The sequence below is a fragment of the Notothenia rossii genome, assembly GCF_949606895.1.
Source record: "Notothenia rossii genome assembly, chromosome: 9".
NCBI classification, from domain to species: domain Eukaryota; kingdom Metazoa; phylum Chordata; class Actinopteri; order Perciformes; family Nototheniidae; genus Notothenia; species Notothenia rossii.
In genome coordinates, this window is record NC_136907.1 from 54,628,740 (window position 1) to 54,648,268 (window position 19,529).

Consider the following 19,529-nt stretch of genomic DNA (forward strand, 5'->3'; position numbering starts at 1 on the left):
AGCCGGTATGTGATTCAGGAATGGGAGACTAATCTGAAGGGTTTGTTGACTCCCATGTTTTCAGACCAAAAGACTGCTGGTTGTCCTTTTTGGTTTTTTTGTTGACTGGTAGTCACTCTAGGTGCCAACATCTCTGTTTTAAACGGTTCCTTTGAAATTTCAAACCACATATGAGGGGCATTAATTATCAAGATATTTGATATTACATTACAAATAATACTTGTTTGTTTAACTGAGTGTTTTCACTTAAGATGGATACCACTCACTCTAATGCACAATATGAATATTTAATACAGATTCACATCCTCTTTAATAGGAACATAAAAGAATGCTGACTCACTGTTCTCTTTCAATCATGGGTTTCTTAACTTGCTTTCATTTAGTATGTCATCTCAAGAGATTTAATGACAATACAGGGAGGATCTCTGTACAACACACGATGAATTGGTGAAAAACCCATAGCCATATTGATTAATGTTGACTTTGAAAATGCTAACCATTCTGTAACCATCTAGCAAAAGTGAGGAAGATTTTTTTTTAAAAAGATAGTTACTATGCGCATGTCTTTGCAGTGCAGCTTGGTGAACCAGGTGTTGTACGCAATGGATGCCACGATTACCGCCAAGTCCCTGAAATGGAGACACACACACATATTAGAGATAGATTCAAATCTTTAAATTAGCAAACTCCATCTGCTCCAAACCATTTGAGGTTATTGATCTATAAATTCACATTATCGTGGGCCAAACTTTTTTTTTCTTTACTCCCCGTTTAGTAAAAAGCAGTTCATCATTGTGACAGGGAGTAAACTCGGGCAGGGCTGCTTTCTAAAAGATGACTGATACTGCAGCCCTGCCGAGGAGAAGAAGAAGACGCAGAGAATAAGGAAAAGGGGGGGGGGGGGGGGGGGGGGGGAGAGAAAGAGAAAGATGGAAAGATCGATGCCGGGGTCAGTGGATCACTCATTCAATAAAGCCACAGTTTGATCCTAGCTGCAGACCTCAAACACTGCTACATCCACTGCTACACTGACACCATCCTCTGGGTGTTTGTGAAAGGAGAAAGCGAGAGAGTTTTAGAATCCTCCGAGGTCCAACTAATGCCACACCACTGCTACACCTGCTATATATCATCTGACAAACAAGCAGGGAAAGAGAATAAGCCCAGAGAGAGGGAAAAAAGGAGAGACATAGGGAAACTACAAAGTGAAAAAGAGAGGAAGAGAAATTGTAATTTAGCCAGGGAGGGGTCCTGTTGCCAGTAACTGCAGTAGCCAGACATTAGTGTGGATCTCCGTGGAGCAAAAACGGCTTCAGGCTGTGTTTCTTTTTCATTACCGGGCAAGCCATCACTGCATACCAGTTGATTCTGACTGACCCGTCGGAGTCTGTGTGTGTGAGAGAGGGCAGAAGATGTCAAGATTCATCATCAACACTGACTGTTGATTCAGGTTTTGACAGCAGGACATGTAATTGACCTCTGTGAGGTTTCACTCAGTCATGCGGCGAGTTGGTGTTCATGTGTCGTCTTGGACTAAACTCATCTCTTTCGACTCCACTTGGAGCAATACAATTACTAACTAAGCACTTATATACTAACTAAGCACTCATATACTAAGCACTCATATACTAACTAAGCACTTATATATATAGTAATAAGCAGTGCACCTTTCTTACTGTCCTAAATGTGCACAATGTAGTTATTGCTTTTTCGTCTTTTGTTTTCTTAGTTGTGTTCTCTGTATTTACATGCTTGTGTTATGTGTAACGTTGCTGCCTTCTTGGCCAGGTCAGCATTGTAAATGAGTAGTGGAGTGCAGAGCTTTGTGACCACAGAGCGTGTGAACGTTGTGATCAGCTGTTTTAGCGCAGTGCTGCTGTAAAGACCGACGTTAACAGCAGCCCTGTCTGTGCAGCACGGAAACCGACTGTTGTTCGGTGATCTAACCGCCTTCTGCAAAAGCTTCACAAGTACGTTGGTACGTAAATGCGCTTTGTGACACAAGTGACGGTACGCATTTCAGATTGTTGCCGCGCATGCGTACCTGCGTACCACTTATGTGCACCCTTGGTTATATACCCTTTGTTGGCAATGACAGAGGTCAAACGTTTTCTGTAAGTCTTCACAAGGTTTTCACACACTGTTGCTGGTATTTTGGCCCATTCCTCCATGCAGATCTCCTCTAGAGCAGTGATGTTTTGGGGCTGTCGCTGGGCAACACGGACTTTCAACTCTCTCCAAAGATTTTTATACGGGGTTGAGATCTGGAGACTGGCTAGGCCACTCCAGGACCTTGAAATGCTTCTTACGAAGCCACTCCTTCGTTGCCCGGGCGGTGTGTTTGGGATCATTGTCATGCTGAAAGACCCAGCCACGTTTCATCTTCAATGCCCTTGCTGATGGAAGGAGGTTGTCACTTAAAATCTCACGATACATGGCCCCATTCATTCTTTCCTTACACGGATCAGTCGTCCTGGTCCCTTTGCAGAAAAACAGCCCCAAAGCATGATGTTTCCACCCCCATGTTTCACAGTAGGTATGGTGTTCTTTGGATGCAACTCAGCATTCTTTCTCCTCCAAACACGTCTAGTTGAGTTTTTACCAAAAAGTTCTATTTTGGTTTCATCTGACCATATGACATTCTCCCAATCCTCTTCTGGATCATCTAAATGCTCTCTAGCAAACTTCAGACGTGCCTGGACATCTACTGGCTTAAGCAGGGGGACACGTCTGGCACTGCAGGATTTGAGTCCCTGGCGGCGTAGTGTGTTACTGATGGTAGCCTTTGTTACTTTGGTCGCAGCTCTCTGCAGGTCATTGACTAGGTCCCCCCGTGTGGTTCTGGGATTTTTGCTCACCGTTCTTGTGATCATTTTGACCCCACGGGGTGAGATCTTGCGTGGAGCCCCAGATCGAGGGAGATTATCAGTGGTCTTGTATGTCTTCCATTTTCTAATAATTGCTCCCACGGTTGATTTCTTCACACCAAGCTGCTTACCTATTGCAGATTCAGTCTTCCCAGCCTGGTGCAGGTCTACAATTTTGTTTCTGGTGTCCTTTGACAGCTCTTTGGTCTTGGCCATAGTGGAGTTTGGAGTGTGACTGTTTGAGGTTGTGGACAGGTGTCTTTTATACTGATAACGAGTTCAAACAGGTGCCATTAATACAGTTAACAAGTGGAGGACAGAGGAGGCTCTTAAAGAAGAAGTTACAGGTCTGTGAGAGGCAGAAATCTTGTTTGTTTGTAGGTGACCAAACACTTATTTTCCACCATAATTTTCAAATAAATTCTTTAAAAATCAGACAATGTGATTTTCTTGATTTTTCTTTTCATTTTGTCTCTCATAGTGGAGGTATACCTAGTGTGAAAATAACAGGCCTCTCTCATCTTTTTAAGTGGGAGAACTTGCACAATTAGTAGCTGACTAAATACTTTTTTGCCCCACTGTACTTATTGTACAGTCGCTTTGGATAAAAGCGTCAGGTAAATGCAATGTAATGTAATGTAATGTAACTGCAGGTCAATCTGTCACTTCTTTACACTTATAGACTCCGATCTACTTTGGTTTGGGACAGGAAACTCATTTTAAAGATAAGATCCAGATAATAAATAGTCTAGATTTAGGGTAAAGGTACAAATTAAATCGGAGGTAAGGGATTTAGAGAACTTTCTAGTTTGAACAGTGCTTACATATACACATTAGTCTGTGTATACAAGGTGAATGACACGTTTTATATAAACCAATGCAAACAAAGACCCTACTTTGATGTATATGTATACTGTGTATGGTCTAAGGCTGCCAGGGAAATATGTTTATATAAATTAGGGGTGTAAGTCGGTACACGTACCCTTACCGAAATTATTCGGTACGGGCCCTTCGGTTCGGTAATCGTGTGTACCGAAGTGTACCGAACGAATATAACGTTAAACGTAAAAAATTGAGAACGTGAACAACTTTTTGGAAGTAATCTCAGGTGCTTCGTCGCAGCATTCAGAGTAATCTGCTCACATTGGGTTCAACGCGTCATAGAGCGAGCAAGTCATTTCATTGGACGAGAGGCATACTATGAGAGCTGGTCACAGGGATGCGTTCAAATGTAGTCAGTAATTTGAGGAACTGTCGAAATGGCGAACGCAGATAAAGTTGAGCTCGAAAATCCTCCAGCATCATTGAAGTCTCTGGTTTGGGAACATTTTGGTTTCGCAGTTACGTACAAGGATGACGGACAAAGACAGGTGGACAGAACCAAAGCTGTTTGTCGGCATTGTTCAACTAAAATTGGTTACGCGGCGTGCAATACATCAAACTTGCATAGTGCACACTCATTTAAAAAGGAATCACCCGAACATGAATGTCACCGGTACCAAAAGAAAAAAGACTGAAGTGCAAATCCAACTCCCACTAGCATTTAAGCCTCCACCACTCGCAAAAAGTTTAGACCGAGCCAAAGCTATCACAAATGCCAAATATCCTTATGTTGCCATGTTAGCAAAGCACTACCTAGCTGTATCTGCTACCTCTGTCCCTAGCGAGAGGGTGTTCTCCACAGCAGGAGACATTGTTAGTGCCAGCAGATCTGCCCTTTCGGCAAGCAATGTGGAGAAGTTAATTTTTCTTTAAAAATACATGAAAATACAATGATAAGCAAGTAATAATGTCAGACTGGCTGCTTAGGTACTGGTACAGTACAGTTCAAATACAGATTATTTCAGTTCATCGAAATGCTGCACCTTAATGTTTATTTTATTATATTTTGTATTTATTTGAGTGAATATTCACAGTTTAATAATAATTTTAAAAACACAAAACTAATAGTTTATGTGTTGTGAGTACTAGTACAGTAATGTTCAAATACAGCTTATTTCAGTTCATTGAAATGCTGAAACTTAATGTTTATTTTATTATATTTTGTATTTATTTGAGTGAATACATTATTCACAGTTTAATAATAATTTTAAAAAAACAAAAAAGTATTTTATGTTTTGTGATGATTTTTTCTGCTGTACCGAAAACGTACCGAACCGTGACCTAAAAACCGAACCGAAATGTTTGTGAACCGTTACACCCCTAATATATATATATATATATATATATATATATAGGGAAAATATGCCTATCTACTCTCTGGCGGAGAAAATGTATACCCCTCATGTCTATCAATGAAAAGCTCCGGCCACCAGCAGCAAATTAGCTATTCTGTTTTGCTATAGAAATGATGATGTTAAAGGTCCCATGTCATGCTTTTCCGGTTATTACCCATCCCCTTGTGTGTTATGTAGCTTTTTCTGCATGTAAACGGTCTGCAGAGTCACAAACCCTCAAAGTACACCCTGTAGCGAGTAAAACTCTAACACAGAAAAGACCTGTCTATGCTGCCCCAGAACGCCTCGTTGGAGATTTCTCTTTTTCCATTTTTTTCTTCCTGGGTATGGTGATGTGACCATAGGTGAGAAACCAATGTGATTTTGGAACATTGAACAATGTAAATCTATTCTAGACCTCAACAATGGAATTGTGATCAGTAGAAATGGCCATGTCATGGGACCTTTAAGCAAGCCAAATTTCTGTACTTTTTTTTGCAATATACATTGCGGTATAAATAACATTTGTTTCCACATAACATAGAATAGTCAATTTAAAAAAAATGTAATTGCATCGATCTGGGGCACTTTGAGGACGAAATAAGAGTTTATATTACCAAATTAATCGTAAAAGCATTGGTTGTACAGTATAAGATGACAGCACAAGGTCACACTCACAAAGCATATCAATTGACAGGCTTGTTGTTAAAGAGGGGTCGGGTAGGTTGTTAGCCACATTAACCCAGGACGTTCAGCTGGCCACGACATGGGAGAGAATTTTCCCACAGTGAGTTCATCTGCCGATATTTCACCTCTTGTGATGTAATTGGCCATGTCTTGTATAAAACTGTATATTGTGCAGCCTTACCATGCAGAGATCTACATGAAGTCATGTCCACCCGAGCAGACACCCAATTGGGAATCAAAAGAACCGATAGAGAATGAGCTGACAATATCCAAGTCCTTTCGGAGCTTTATGAGGCTTTTACTGGCCATTCAACGATCATGAATGGATGAAAACTAACGTTATTATGATCCGAGGATGACCTTCTAGGAAACTTTAAAGGCTCCGTGTATTACAGAGAACAGAGAATTATGATTATAATATTCTATAGACCTTGAAAAAGACTAAGATATATAATTTATCCTGAGATTTCACAGGCGAAAAGGTCACAGGGTCCCGTGAATCAAAGGCTCCCTGGGTGCGGTGCTGTGCTCACAGCATCTCATGGCAGTAAGCCTATCAGATAATGTAATAGCTTGTGGGTTTGAGTTGAGGGAAGGACATGAGGCGTCCACAATAAACAGAGTTCATTCTTTCAGGAGAATTGATGTGCAGTGTAAAAGTCATGGCTATGTGCTCATTAGATTTGTGTGAAATAAGTGAAAGATTTTTCTTGTTGTAGTGTTAGACAAAAGGTCACCAGGGGTCGGCAAAACATTTGCATTCACCTTAGAATGAATATGTATGGCTCTTTGTGAGAATATCCTGGCCATCGAAGGTGGATATTCTGACCTAATTGTTGGCACTATAGGCAGAAAGGTCAAAAGGCACTAAATTCCTTAGGAATCATGCACTTATATTATAAATAGGGCCGGGACTTTAACGCGTTAATTAAGATTAATTAATTACACAAAAATTAACGCATTTTAATCGCACTTATTTTTGCACCGCGGAACGTTTCTCACTGGATGAGTTTCAGGGGTACCGATTATACTGGAGCACCAACTAACGTTCATGACTTCAGACAACAACAAACCACGGTGAACAATAGTCAAACATGAACGAAGAAGCTGATGAGACCGCTTTGGTTGGCCCCGTGGATGGGACATTTTGTTTTAAAAAACGGACGGATGGAAGCGTCGATGAGAGCAAGGTTGTTTGCGAATTATGCAAAAAGGAATTCGCATATCACCGCAGCACATCAAGCCTCAAGTATCACCTCAATGCAAAACATATAGCAGCTAGCGTGGAAGCTAGCGTGGACGTTAGCCCGACTCGGAGTACAAGGACCCACACCCAATTCGCGTTGATCAAACAGTGGCCTATGCAACAGAGAGATTTTATTTTTCATCAGGATATTGGAAGAATAGGAGGGATTGAGGTCAATCACTGGCACTTTTTTTATTTTATTTTAAATGGTACACTTTATGTTGAACTATTTATTACGTTGTTGGTGCAACTGGCACTTTATGTTGAACTGTTTATTGTTTTGGCCAAGGTTATTGAGAGAGTTGGACTGAAATTGATTAGATTTTTTAAATCAACTGTTGGTAAATCAACAAAGTCTGTTATGGCCTCTGAAGCAACAAAGAGATGTTTTCTAATAGTCAGGGTTTCCAATGTTCTGCATGTACTTGAAAGTATTGTGTTTTACTTAAAAAACAAAGTGTTATAGTTTACAGAAGGTCTACCTACCTATAGGCTACCTGAATCTCTGAAACGTACTATATTCCTAAATATGCTATTGCTACACTTTATGGCAAAAATTGCACTTTTCTGTTGGTCTTGGTTAAGTACCACCTTGAAAAAAATTAACAATTTTTTGTTGCTTAAGCTTATGTATTCAGTCATTATTCAATGGTATACTAAAATCCATGTGAAAAAAATTGCTTCTCACTGTTCTCAGGTCAAATATTTATATGTGGTTAAAAATGCGATTAATTTCGATTAATTAATTACAAAGCCTCTAATTAATTAGATTAATTTTTTTAATCGAGTCCCGGCCCTAATTATAAATATTCAAAATAGATTTGACAGCAATTTCGCTGATGGTTGATCCAACCATCCTTCATAGCCAGATGGAAGATGATTGGTTTTTGAAGCACGCAAAGAGGCTGTATGGTAATAAATCAACGCTACAGTCTAACCCCGGACAGTCAGTGACTCTGTCCTCTAACATTGACAGGCAATGCTGACGGTAGCAGTGAGCTGTAGAGCGCCAGTCCTGCTCCAGTAAGAGAACGAACAATCCATTCCTGACAGAGAAGTTGGACAAGGTGACGTCACGGACAGATACGGAAGATGTAATACCACCGTTTGGCCACTACGAATATTTTCCTCAGAGTCCGAAGAATTTCTGGGGGCTTGAGTGTTCCCAACCAAACTTTTAACCATTTTTGAGTGCCCCTTCTCATAGCGCAATAGCAAATGTAAGTAGCAAAGTACGAGAAATCAACCACGGTGAAAGTCCTTTCTGCAATATTGTGTAAACTTGCAGTGGCTAGACAGAAGTAACAGAGACAGGCAAAGCGCGTGTGTTTGTTTGTGATGAGAGGAGTGATTCAGAGAGAAGACAGCTAGAAGAACAGAGCTGGGGGAAATAAATAGTGAAGGAGGGAATATGAACAGGACGAGACAAGGCCAGAAAAAAGGGTGTCCGCTTTCAGTCAGGAGGCATGAGTGGAGCCGATGTTTGGATGGACAGCACAGCAGTCAGCAGAAAAAGGCATTGCTTTGTTGCCCGCGGTAACATGGGCTCGATCAGGGTAGATTGAAAGGATGTATATACGGAAGGACAAGAAGAGGAGGAAAAAAAGTAATGCACCAAAATGGTTTCTGGCACACCATCATGAAAAGACCTTTTTTTTTTTATTGTTTCTCTGCATGTCTTTGTGATTCCTTTCTGCGAGTACTTTTGTTAAATCTTTGATAAAAGTTTGGTAGAAAAGCAGGGAGAGTCTTAATTATTCTATTGTGGGCTCAAGGGAACAATATTTTATAGGAAGATATAAAAAAAGCATTGGGTATGCAGCTTCCCCTGCAAAGGCTCTCTCTTCATCACACTATTTAAAATATTGGAGGATAAACAACAGTGAGGACGCGATTTTCAATATGAACAATATTAATATATTCATGAGTCATTGCTGCAATCACGCGTCTATGAATGGGTTTTTGATTTAGCAGCATAGCAAGGCTTTGCTTCTACAGTGTTATTAGAAACACATTTTAAATAGGAATGCATCCCCTCCAGTTGGAATTGTTGTTTCTACACGGAAAAGTAGAAATAATTAAAAAAGTAGGGAATAATTCCCAGAGGCCTTTGGACAAAACATTCCTGGAATCAAAAGCTGAGGAAGCTATGTTGAATGCTCTCTTTGCATGTCAGCTGTCAAACGTTGTTATGATCGGCAGCACTCTACGGCACGTACACTCTTCCTCAATATGTCTGGGAAAGCAAATGGGGGATTTCAAAAGACACCAGCGGGGAATAGAGGAGACGACATATGGCATTTTACAGCTGTTTGTGAGTGATGAATTCTGCCTTCGACAAACTCATCATTCCACTTCTTTGTGATCTTACAACACTTCTTAAAAAACTAAGGAGAGAAACAGGACAACAAGTGAGCCAGAAAGGGAACGACAGACCAATACACTTAACACTTTACCCAGGGAGGGTCTTGTTAAACCAGCAGCCACTCTCCTGTCAGGTAAGAACAGGGCTGACAGAAGTCTGGAAAGCAATTCTTGCAGAACATCGTGAAGCAGGATGAGGACGGAAAGTCTTTCAAAACTTCAGTCTCAAAGTATTAGGACAATGATATGCTGTTATTGCTTTGGGACTACACAGTGGGTTTGAAATGAAATGCTGCAGTTACAATCCCACACATTTCAGTCCTGGTTGATTGGTAAGCATGGCATATGGAGGTTGAATTACAGGTCCCATGGCATGTGCATCGACCACTGGGGGCAAAGAAAACCACTCCTAAAACCTCCTTGAGCAGATATTCTATCAGAAATGCAATATATCAGTTTGTATCTGCACCGAAACAAAAATGGGATGTAAATAAAGTGTATTAGTTGAATAAAGAAGGCTGACTGAATTAATCGTCTAGCTACACATGTTAATGTCTTAAAAAAATCTAATTGGATTTGAAGAGTGGGTCATGACCGACAGAAACAGATTGCGAATATAAACTGCAGCTGGCATCAGAGTTAGGGATGGGGTGAAATGTTCAGTAATCCATGTGGGACTCTGAGTAGAGCCAGTGCTCCTTTACATAGAAAGGAACCAGATGAGTTGGTCCGGACACCTCGTAAGGATGCTACCTTCCTGCCTCCCTAGGAAAATGTTGCCAGGGAAAGTGAAGTTTGGTAATATATTAACCATAACCCTTGATACAGGAATCTAAAGAACGATACAACCCCGTCATTTGGACCAAGTGCCACGAGAGTGTAAATTCAACACTGGATACAGTACACATTTCAAATTAAATAATTCCCAGGGAAGAATTACTTTGAAAAGACTTCTGCTTTAAGTTAAGGCTAAGAGCTTTTGCAATGCAACAAACAAGAGGGGTCATGAATAACATGAGTTTTCAGCCAATTCTGACTGGGGGAAGAATAATCACACTCGTCCATAGCCTAGTTACATTCACAACAACAGCTCTGCCTGCACAGTATGGTGGATAATGATATATTTTCCTGGTAGTTGCCTTGGAACAACAGGGTGCAATATGTTCCACTGCTGGGGACATTATTAGGAGCGGATGTACAGCGCAGCACCTTTATTTCATAGCCTGTAAACTAACTTATATTTCTACAAAATAACCTGGTACAATAGATTGGCAATTGCTAAAGAAAATTGGCCAAATATTGTTCCGGAAATGGCTTCCTGTCGTCTCAGAAAAGTGTTTTCTCACTGTTGCTTCACTCTGAAGTTTGACCTTCACTGTGCAGAATGATGTGTGGATGTGCAGAGTTTGAAAAAAGAAGGCTGTTTTCAAATTCCTTCGATAAAGGGGAACGTTTTTCTCACATAAAAAATTTACCAGCTGGACTTCATGACATCGAATTTAGTTTGGAGACATTCATGGTAAATGTTCACACATACTCTATTCAACACACGTATGACATATCAATTTGACCCTGATCGTGAATTTTGTAAATCATTGTGCATGCAGAGCGAGCAAGTGGGCGTGTTAATGCCATTTCTCTCAGGGCTGGCTTGAAATCAGAAGAAAACAAACATCCGACGGTAGAGAAGAAGACAAAGTTCATATGAGTGAACGGCTTTACATAAGTGTGATGTGGAAAGTTTGAGTAAAGTAGGAAAAATATTCTGTCTAAAATTCAAACTTTTGAGACTATCAGCATATCATTAAACTTGTAAAGTAATTACATAAACTTTGAAGGGGCTAGTGAATGGGATTGAAACCCCAATGCCGTAGGATAAGAAAGTAAATGCCCACTGATGTGAATTTAAACATCCTTAAATAAACGCTGAAAGTAGGCACCCAACCCTCATTTTCACTGCTTCATTTCAAATGTAACACACACACACACACACACACACACACACACACACACACACACACACACACACACACACACACACACACACACACACACACACACACACACACACACACACACACACACACACACACACACACACACACACACACACACACACACACACACACACACACACACACACACACACACACACACACACACACACACACACACACACACACACACACACACACACACACACACACACACACACACACACACACACACACCAGTGTACATTTGGCTTCCATTCATAGTGTCTTTGCAATCAGTGCATGCTGGCAAACTGTAATCAGACTGGATGTGGTGCAAATGTTAACAAAGTGTGTCACCTGCTGTCGAGGTGGCTGAAATCCACTAGGTTGAACTCCCTGTTGTCCTGAGAGTGGTAGATAGTGTCAACATCCTGGAGCAGAGGAGGGGAGGGAAGAGAGGGAGGATGACAAGAAAGGAAACAAAGTACTTATTACTGAAAAATATGGGACGGTAAAAGAAAAAAATTAGATATATTTGAAGTATAAACATCCTTACCCACTGCACTTCTTCTTTGCAGCCGATTCCGTTGTAGTCACAAAGCGCTGCATAGGTTTCAGAAAAACCTCCTGAAAGGTGCAGAGGAATATACTTTGGTGTTTAAAAGTTGCATAACATAACAGACTAAGATAAATTAAAATGTAAAAATAAGGGATATTATATATGGAAGTGAAATATGTTTCGTATTGTAGTGATAGACACATGGTAGGCGGGGGTCATCAAAAACATTATTATTTGAAGTGTAGGTATGTATGAATATTTATAGCACTTAGATATGGCAATGAAAAACTGAAGTCCCAGGCTCCTCTAACAGTGCAACATGAATATATATAGGACATCAAACAAAGAAAACCAATTAAAAAAAAATGGTAAAATAAATAACAGAATAGAAATAAAAAAAGTGCAAGAGAATGTTAATAATAATAATAATAAATGTTATTTGTATTGCACTTTACATTTGAAACAAACCTCAAAGTGCTACAGTACATAATAAAAAAAAGAAAACCATTTGCAAGAGTCAAAATGTATAAACAGGTTAAAAAACAAGTTTAAAAACACGTTTTAAAAAGGAGAGACAGGGTTATTAAAACCGGCTTAAAAAGCTAACCAAATGCTTTGTTAAAATGGTAGGTTTTATGTTGTAAGATATATCCAAGCGATGGAAATATGGTATTATATAAACCATTATAAAATTAAAATTAAAATGTTTACAAGGAATGTAAATACAATATGTTGATGTTCATTTCCTAATGGAAGTGTTTTCGGGTGTTTGCGCCTGTCGGCCACCGTAGACTACGGTATTCCCTTCACCCATTGTTGTCACTAGCCCAAACACAAACAACACGTGCACTATGGGGGAAATGAGTGGAATAAAGCGACACAAACTATCAATTAGGGGTTTAAAGATATAATAAAACTATACATATATGAATAATTATAATAATAATATTAAGGTCACAATGGATCAGGACAGAATAAAGCAGGGTAATGGAAGTATGGATGAAAGCAGGCCAGAGATGAAAGAGGAAGGCAGAAAGAGCAGAGAGAGATGAGCAGTAAATATCGAGGTGAGATGAAAGTGTTGCAGCATGAAAGAGCACTTCTTGTAGATTAATGGGATTACGAGCAGGAGAGGAGAGCATTCAGCAACTTTGGTCTGCTGACCCACTTTAGGATGAGTCTCCAAAAAGATTCACCCTGAGTCAGCGGGGAGTGGGTGGACTCTGAACTGTGTGTCTGATTGGGTTTTGTGCAATATGTAGACGGAAGCAGACTTACCGCATGTTTTCTGGGGATCCAATGACGATTCGGCGTTGGCTGAAAACTTGATACTTCCATCGGTCACGTCTCCTTCTGCACGACAGATTGGAGGGCTGAAAGAAGAAGACGGAGAGAACGGGTTGAAACCATAAAAGAGTCTAACGCCATGGCTATATTTGTATATTCGTATATGTTTATACTGTATATTGCACAATTTGTTTGCATTGTGCTTCCTGTGTAAAAATATATATCTTAAAATAACTATGAACTCTGGGAAGCTGGGGAAGGTTGCATATCGATGGATGGGAGCATGATGGGTATACAGTAGAGATGTTAAGATTCACCGATTCGCATCGGTGCACCGGCATAAACGTTCAAGATGCGAGTGCACCGGTTGAAAGAGTGCACATCGGCTACAGTTTGGGTTGAACTGGGTTGAACTCGCGATGCATCGATTGCGTAGCGTCTTTGCATCGGTAAAAAAACGATTCATTCATATAAAATCCCCTCATCTTGTCAACGCTCAGCAGAGACGATCTTTGATATTTGCTTCGCCACTACGGAGAACGAGAGTCTCAGTTATCAACACACACGGAAGTTGAGGAGAAAGAGAAACACAGCGCACCGAAAAATACCTACAAATCAAACGTTTGGCAACACTTCGGATTGTTCAAGAAAGACGGTGTAATAGTCATTTATGCTATATAGTTGACCGCAGGTCATGGAGAGTAATAAGGTATCCGTAGACCTTTGTATGAGGTATCTTTATTACTTAACAGGTCTACAGCCATGATACATAGATGCGGACTTGCATACACACAGTATCACTCCGCAGCCGCACCCCATCAGTAACGTCCTGATGGTATATGTGCGCGGCACTATATACTACAGACGGTCAACTTGAAAAATCACTCGCAAATTGTTAACGATGCCGAGCCGCTTTAAAGTACACAAGTAGTACGAGGAACTTAGCGACGCACATAAAGAGGCGACGTGGGGTCTGCGGCTGAAAAGAGAAACCTGAAAGTGAGACATGAGTTAAATCACTCAGTGAGGTGTTCTGTCAGAGAGAGGTGTTTAGCTTACAGCAGCCTGTGATGGCCAATAATAATTTAAATGTCTTCCTTAATGTAAGCAGTTATGAAATACCTGTTTGTGAAAGGTTATTTGTTTTCTTTATTGTTCAGATAGAAACCACTGCTTTCTGCTCACTGGTGAGTTAGCCTCTGAGTGTTAAGCACATCAGGCTGGCAGCTGTATGGGCATTGCTCTATGGTAGCTGTTATTTGCACATTGTTAATCATGAGCAATGCATCCTTACATTGTTTAACTGTGAGGTATTATACAATTGTACTCTGGAGAGCTTTTAAAGGTAAAAAAATAAACGGCATGATGGGATGTGCAGTACCAAATATGTAAAGCACTTTTTTGTTAATGTATGATTTGCTGCATATCAGGAATAAAACAAAAATCCTCTGTCGTACCATATTGAAGTATATTTATTTTTGCATCGTGTTGAATCGCATCGTATCGCCCCGAATCGCATAATATTGAATCAAATCGTATCGAACTGTATCGCAACAGGGGTGAATCGTATCGTATCGCATCGCCTGGTGTTTCAAAGGTATCGTTAATGTATCGTATCGTGGCAACGTATCGAGATGCGCATCGCATCGGCCTCAGTGATGGAGATGCACATCCCTAGTATACAGTAGTTTAGGTCATAGGACGTTTCATTGAAAGTTACAATTATTTATTGTAATTTATTTGAAATTCTTGACCTGAGCAGATCAAACCAATGTCATTATCTTAGGTTGTCCTGAGTTGACATTCTTTTTTTATTTTATTGACACCATTAGTTTTGTATTTAAATCCATGTAACTTGTTCCTGTAAATGTATAGACATATGTAAAGTTTTTCCTAGGTACAGCAAACCTATGAACTACGTTCCAATTCCTTCGTGCTAACATGCAAAATGACGGCCTCAGTGTTACATTTTTGGATGTAAAGAGGTAGATAGTACGACACCACCAAATGGAGACTGCAGGTTCTACCAGGAGAGAGCAGAGTGCTGAAGGAGATTAGCAAGCAAGGAAACCAAGGTCTCAGATGGAAATGCACCGCACAGTATGTCTCCTTTTATCTGAGGGGATGCCCACAGTGTCAGACCATAGAGAAAAAAATCTTTGGATCACAAAAGTCATAAAGGATTTAGCTTTGGTTGAAACTGAACTATCTTAATTGTTAGAATATGAATGGGGGTGACATTCTGCTTAGACATTCATGGTGCCCAGAGGATACATCCTAATGACTTTCATTATACTCAAGCCTAGACCAAGTGGGCTTCATTAGGACACTGCTGAATGAAATATATTCTTATTGATGTTTGAAAGTTATCACATCTATTTATTTCATTTTAATGTTCACTTTTGATCTTAACAACACTCCTATTACTATTGGAAAGAGTTGGAAACCATCGTAATCCAATTAAACAAATAGTATACTATTAACAATAGTGTAGCATTATCTTTATACACAACTATGCAAAATTACTGTGTCTAACTAAATGAAAAAAACTAAAATGGTTAACATTATAACGGTACGTCCACACAGCAGCTTTAAAAAAATCTTCCAACGCTTCTCTTCCCATTGACTTTGAATGGGAGTGACGTCACTTTGGCTCACTTTTCGCCGAACTGCATTGTGGGGAAGCAAAGCGAAGATTTCCAGGATTTTCAGGATTCAAAAATTTAGCAATGTTCAACTTTTGAAGCTGAGCTGGAAGCGTCAGCCAAACAAATCCCGTTTATGCAAATCTGACAGTACAAGCGCTAGCCAATCAAACCACGTGTAAGCTGGGCTAACGAGAAATTACGGTAGCAAATCACCCGGTTCTTTACGACCAGACTATTTACCGGGACACAAACCGGAGGAACCAGGCATGGAGGGAGGTGGCAGAGACAGTGGGTGAAACTGGTAGGTTTTCAGCTGTTTGGGGATTTTATATCCAGTTTACTTCGTTTTAACATTGCTATTGCTTTGTATGTCGGGGCGGGAGATTCATGTGATTGGTTGTTGGTCGCAAAAAATCCCCAAGCTTTCAGACACGCCCACCTCCAAGATTTTTTCAAAGCTGCTGTGTGGACGGGCCGTAAGTGAAGCTTCCTTACAGCAGACTAAGGAGGAGCACTACCTTGACTTTTAAGAAGCAGTGTTATGAAAGTCTCTGATCCCAATTACACGTTGGGGAATAAGAGGAAGGTAAATATTACGCTTCCCACTCCTATTGCTGAAGTGCCCTTCAGCAAGGCACTGAACTCCCAACCCCCCACACTGGTAGTCCCATGTGAGAATAATCAAGACTTTAACTTTTCAACTGCCTGCTAGCACCCTTAATGATATGAGTCAAAATACTTTCTCATTCACCTAAGAAATTAAGATTTAAATCCAAACTGTGAACTTACCAAACAGAACACAGCAGCATAAAATGTTTTAAAATAATAAAACTGTCGTAATGCAGAATGCTCATTTCTTCTGCACATTTTATATTCTCCAGTCAGAATTATACGGAGGTACAAACGCGCTATAACAGCCAAAACACATGCAGATGAAGAAACATCTTCACCAACTTGACGAAACATGCACAGCTTTTACTGAAAGCTCTGTTCAACCGTCATGCTCCCTGGAAACTCGCCTGAAATGAAGTTTTATTGGCTAATTTGAACCATTTCCTCGCATAATTCCTTCTGATGTAACTACAGATCTGCTGGGAGCTAGCTAGCTAACCTTAAGCTAGTCATTTCAAGTCTAGTGACAAAGCATTTTTTATAATGAAACAGATGAATTCTCTGAGTTGCTGGCCAACCTTAAACTCCCAAACGGCAACAAGCGCTTCGGTCTCAGCTGTGTGCATCACTTTTTATTGTCTCTATTTCTGTTGTGTTTTGAGCTTCTTGCAGTGTTTTGATTTTCAGCGTTTTGTTTTATGCAGAGCTTTCAATAAACGCTGCTCATGTTTCTCCATCTGCATGTGTTTTGGCACAGTTGTGTTTTAATATTTGCATTGAATCTGGAGCTGCAGCGCATTTCTCCTAAAGGAAATGTTTCGGGACGTTGAAAAGCGTTTGCACCTCTCGGCCACAGCGGAATTCGGATTGAAGTGAACGTCTGCAATGTTGTCGGAAATTGCTTATGACATTGCTTTGCTTTTGAATAAATAACACGTCAACTGTACATTTGGATCCCTGTGATGCTTTTATAAGCTACCGTCCTTAGTGCTGATCTATATTTTAAGACAAAAAACATATTCCTGTGCTTACTGCTTGTTTTCTTTCAACTATTCCCTTGGAAAACCGCATGCCGTAAGCAGAAAACAGTGAGGACAGGGATCAGGAAGTTAATTCACTGTTTGTTCATAACACTGTGCTCTACCTGCTTTGGCTTTTTGATCGGATTACACCAATATACTGTCGCTTTCAACACACTCCGTCCTTAATCCCATTTGTCAACAAATCACACACCTAACCACATGGGTGACCTTAATCCCCAACTTATCTCCACAATCATCACCTGCCCCAGGAGCCATGTGTGTATATGTGTGCACGTTATCTCGACACTATCTGCATACAGCATCACAAGGCTGCGCAGTGAAACCCACAACAACTTCCTCCCCTCTCTCGTTATACTCTTTAAATGTTCTCACTGGCAGCAATCATCTGCTGCGGCCCTAATGGAAAATAGCCATTGGGAAAGATGATGGAGTGCGGTGATAGCCTTGTGCAGGTCAATAGGCGGAGCAGAGTCAATCCCGTTGCTCTTAGAAATCGTAAATGGGGACATATGGGGACAAAAAGTATCCTGGGGTGGATTTAACAGGCTTTTATTTCTGTGTGTGTCCTCTGTGCTTCACTCTTTAGGAAGTACAGAGGACGTACACGGCCCACTTGAAGGTTTTTCATCCGTGTAAGAGTCTTTTTGACTGGAGTTCTATTGCTCCATCATTGACTGTGTGTTTCTTGCATACACAAAATAAGCTGCCTTCAGGTAACAGCCTCCTTATTGTCAGCTGGTTGATTTAATCTCGCTGATTGCCGGGTGTTAAAGTCTACCGTGACACAGAAAAAAAAGGGTTCAAATGCAAACGACAGCAATACGAGGATGCATTTGGCTGCTGAAGAGGAAAATTGGCCTCGGAAAGTGAAGCTGCCAACTCGTCAGCGGACTGTCGAGCGCTGTTAACGCCCGCCGACTTTTCTTATCTCCTAGGACAGTACAAAACAAAAAACTGAAAAGACTTGTTACTCGGCCAGAGGCGAGGGGGTGTGCCAGGATTTCTTACGCGTAAATAGAGTTGTTGAAGACTCGGGAGAGGGAGTAGTTGATGTGGCTGACCACGTGGTTCAGCTGCTCCTGGTTCTGGAGTTTCAGCGAGTAGGTGGTCTTGTCTGTATCGATGACAACCTGTATATGGACAAATGACGATTTTAATAGTGAGACGTCATGCTGCTATGAAACAGCAGGATTTGTTTGTCGGTGTGTCACCTGGTGTTCTGGATAGGTGTTCATGGCTCGGATTTCCAGGAAGTTGAAGGTGACCTCCGTCTGAAACAGCAGAAAGATATCACTGTGATTCACGCTGACATGCTGTCAAAAGCCCTATCTTATTATATTGTCTTCTAAAAACAAAACATATTCAGGGTTTTCACACCTTCTTAAACATCATATTGAAGACTTCTCAAAGGCTAATTCCTTTAAATGTAAGGACAAAACATGGTATAGTTTGAGAATATGTTGATCTGATCAATGTACTATAACTGCAACATGTTTTGTGATTTGTATACATTTAGTTTTTTGTGCCTTTTGAGAAAAATAACTAAATTAAAGTATTGAGAAAAAAAAGGTTCATAACCTTGATTTACCCTTCTGAAATCCACAAGCTTTTAAGTGACATGAACAGTCAAAGGATCGTTCATGTTTTATGCAACCCTAGGTAAGCTAGATTGAGCAGAAAACAGTCAAATCACAACCCTGTTAGCTATTAACATTCATCACAGGGAACTAACTGTGCTGACTGTAGTCGTGCACACCGCTCCACTGACGGGTTCATAATGTGTTGTGTCAGTTTAAACTGTTGGCTTGCTTACTTCCAGTTTTTGCTGATGTCATGTATGCAGCAACTCAGGACAGCCCTGACTTAGATTCTTTCTTTTAATGATATTCATTCAACAGGTATTTTGCAAATTCAATGGATTGTGCATCCCTAAGAGTAGCTATAGCTGGGTGTGGAATGATATTTCAACTGGAATTGTGCCACAGTAAACAAAAGAAAGCTCTTGAACTGTTGACTTATTTACA

At 40.4% G+C, this 19,529-nt stretch overlaps 1 protein-coding gene across 6 annotated transcripts in view; it reads right to left on the minus strand.

Annotated features, from left to right (window-relative positions):
- carmil3 (capping protein regulator and myosin 1 linker 3) overlaps positions 1–19,529 on the minus strand; it is a 147,982-nt gene that overhangs the window by 73,911 nt on the left and 54,542 nt on the right. For all 6 annotated transcript variants that reach the window (XM_079651797.1, XM_079651796.1, XM_079651798.1 and 3 more), the window contains 6 exons: positions 18,717–18,776; positions 18,514–18,635; positions 13,194–13,288; positions 11,913–11,983; positions 11,714–11,787; positions 554–629 (listed from right to left, as the gene is read on the minus strand). In XM_079651797.1, the coding sequence (XP_079507923.1) occupies positions 554–629; positions 11,714–11,787; positions 11,913–11,983; positions 13,194–13,288; positions 18,514–18,635; positions 18,717–18,776 (498 nt within the window). The remainder of the gene's footprint in view (positions 1–553; positions 630–11,713; positions 11,788–11,912; positions 11,984–13,193; positions 13,289–18,513; positions 18,636–18,716; positions 18,777–19,529) is intronic.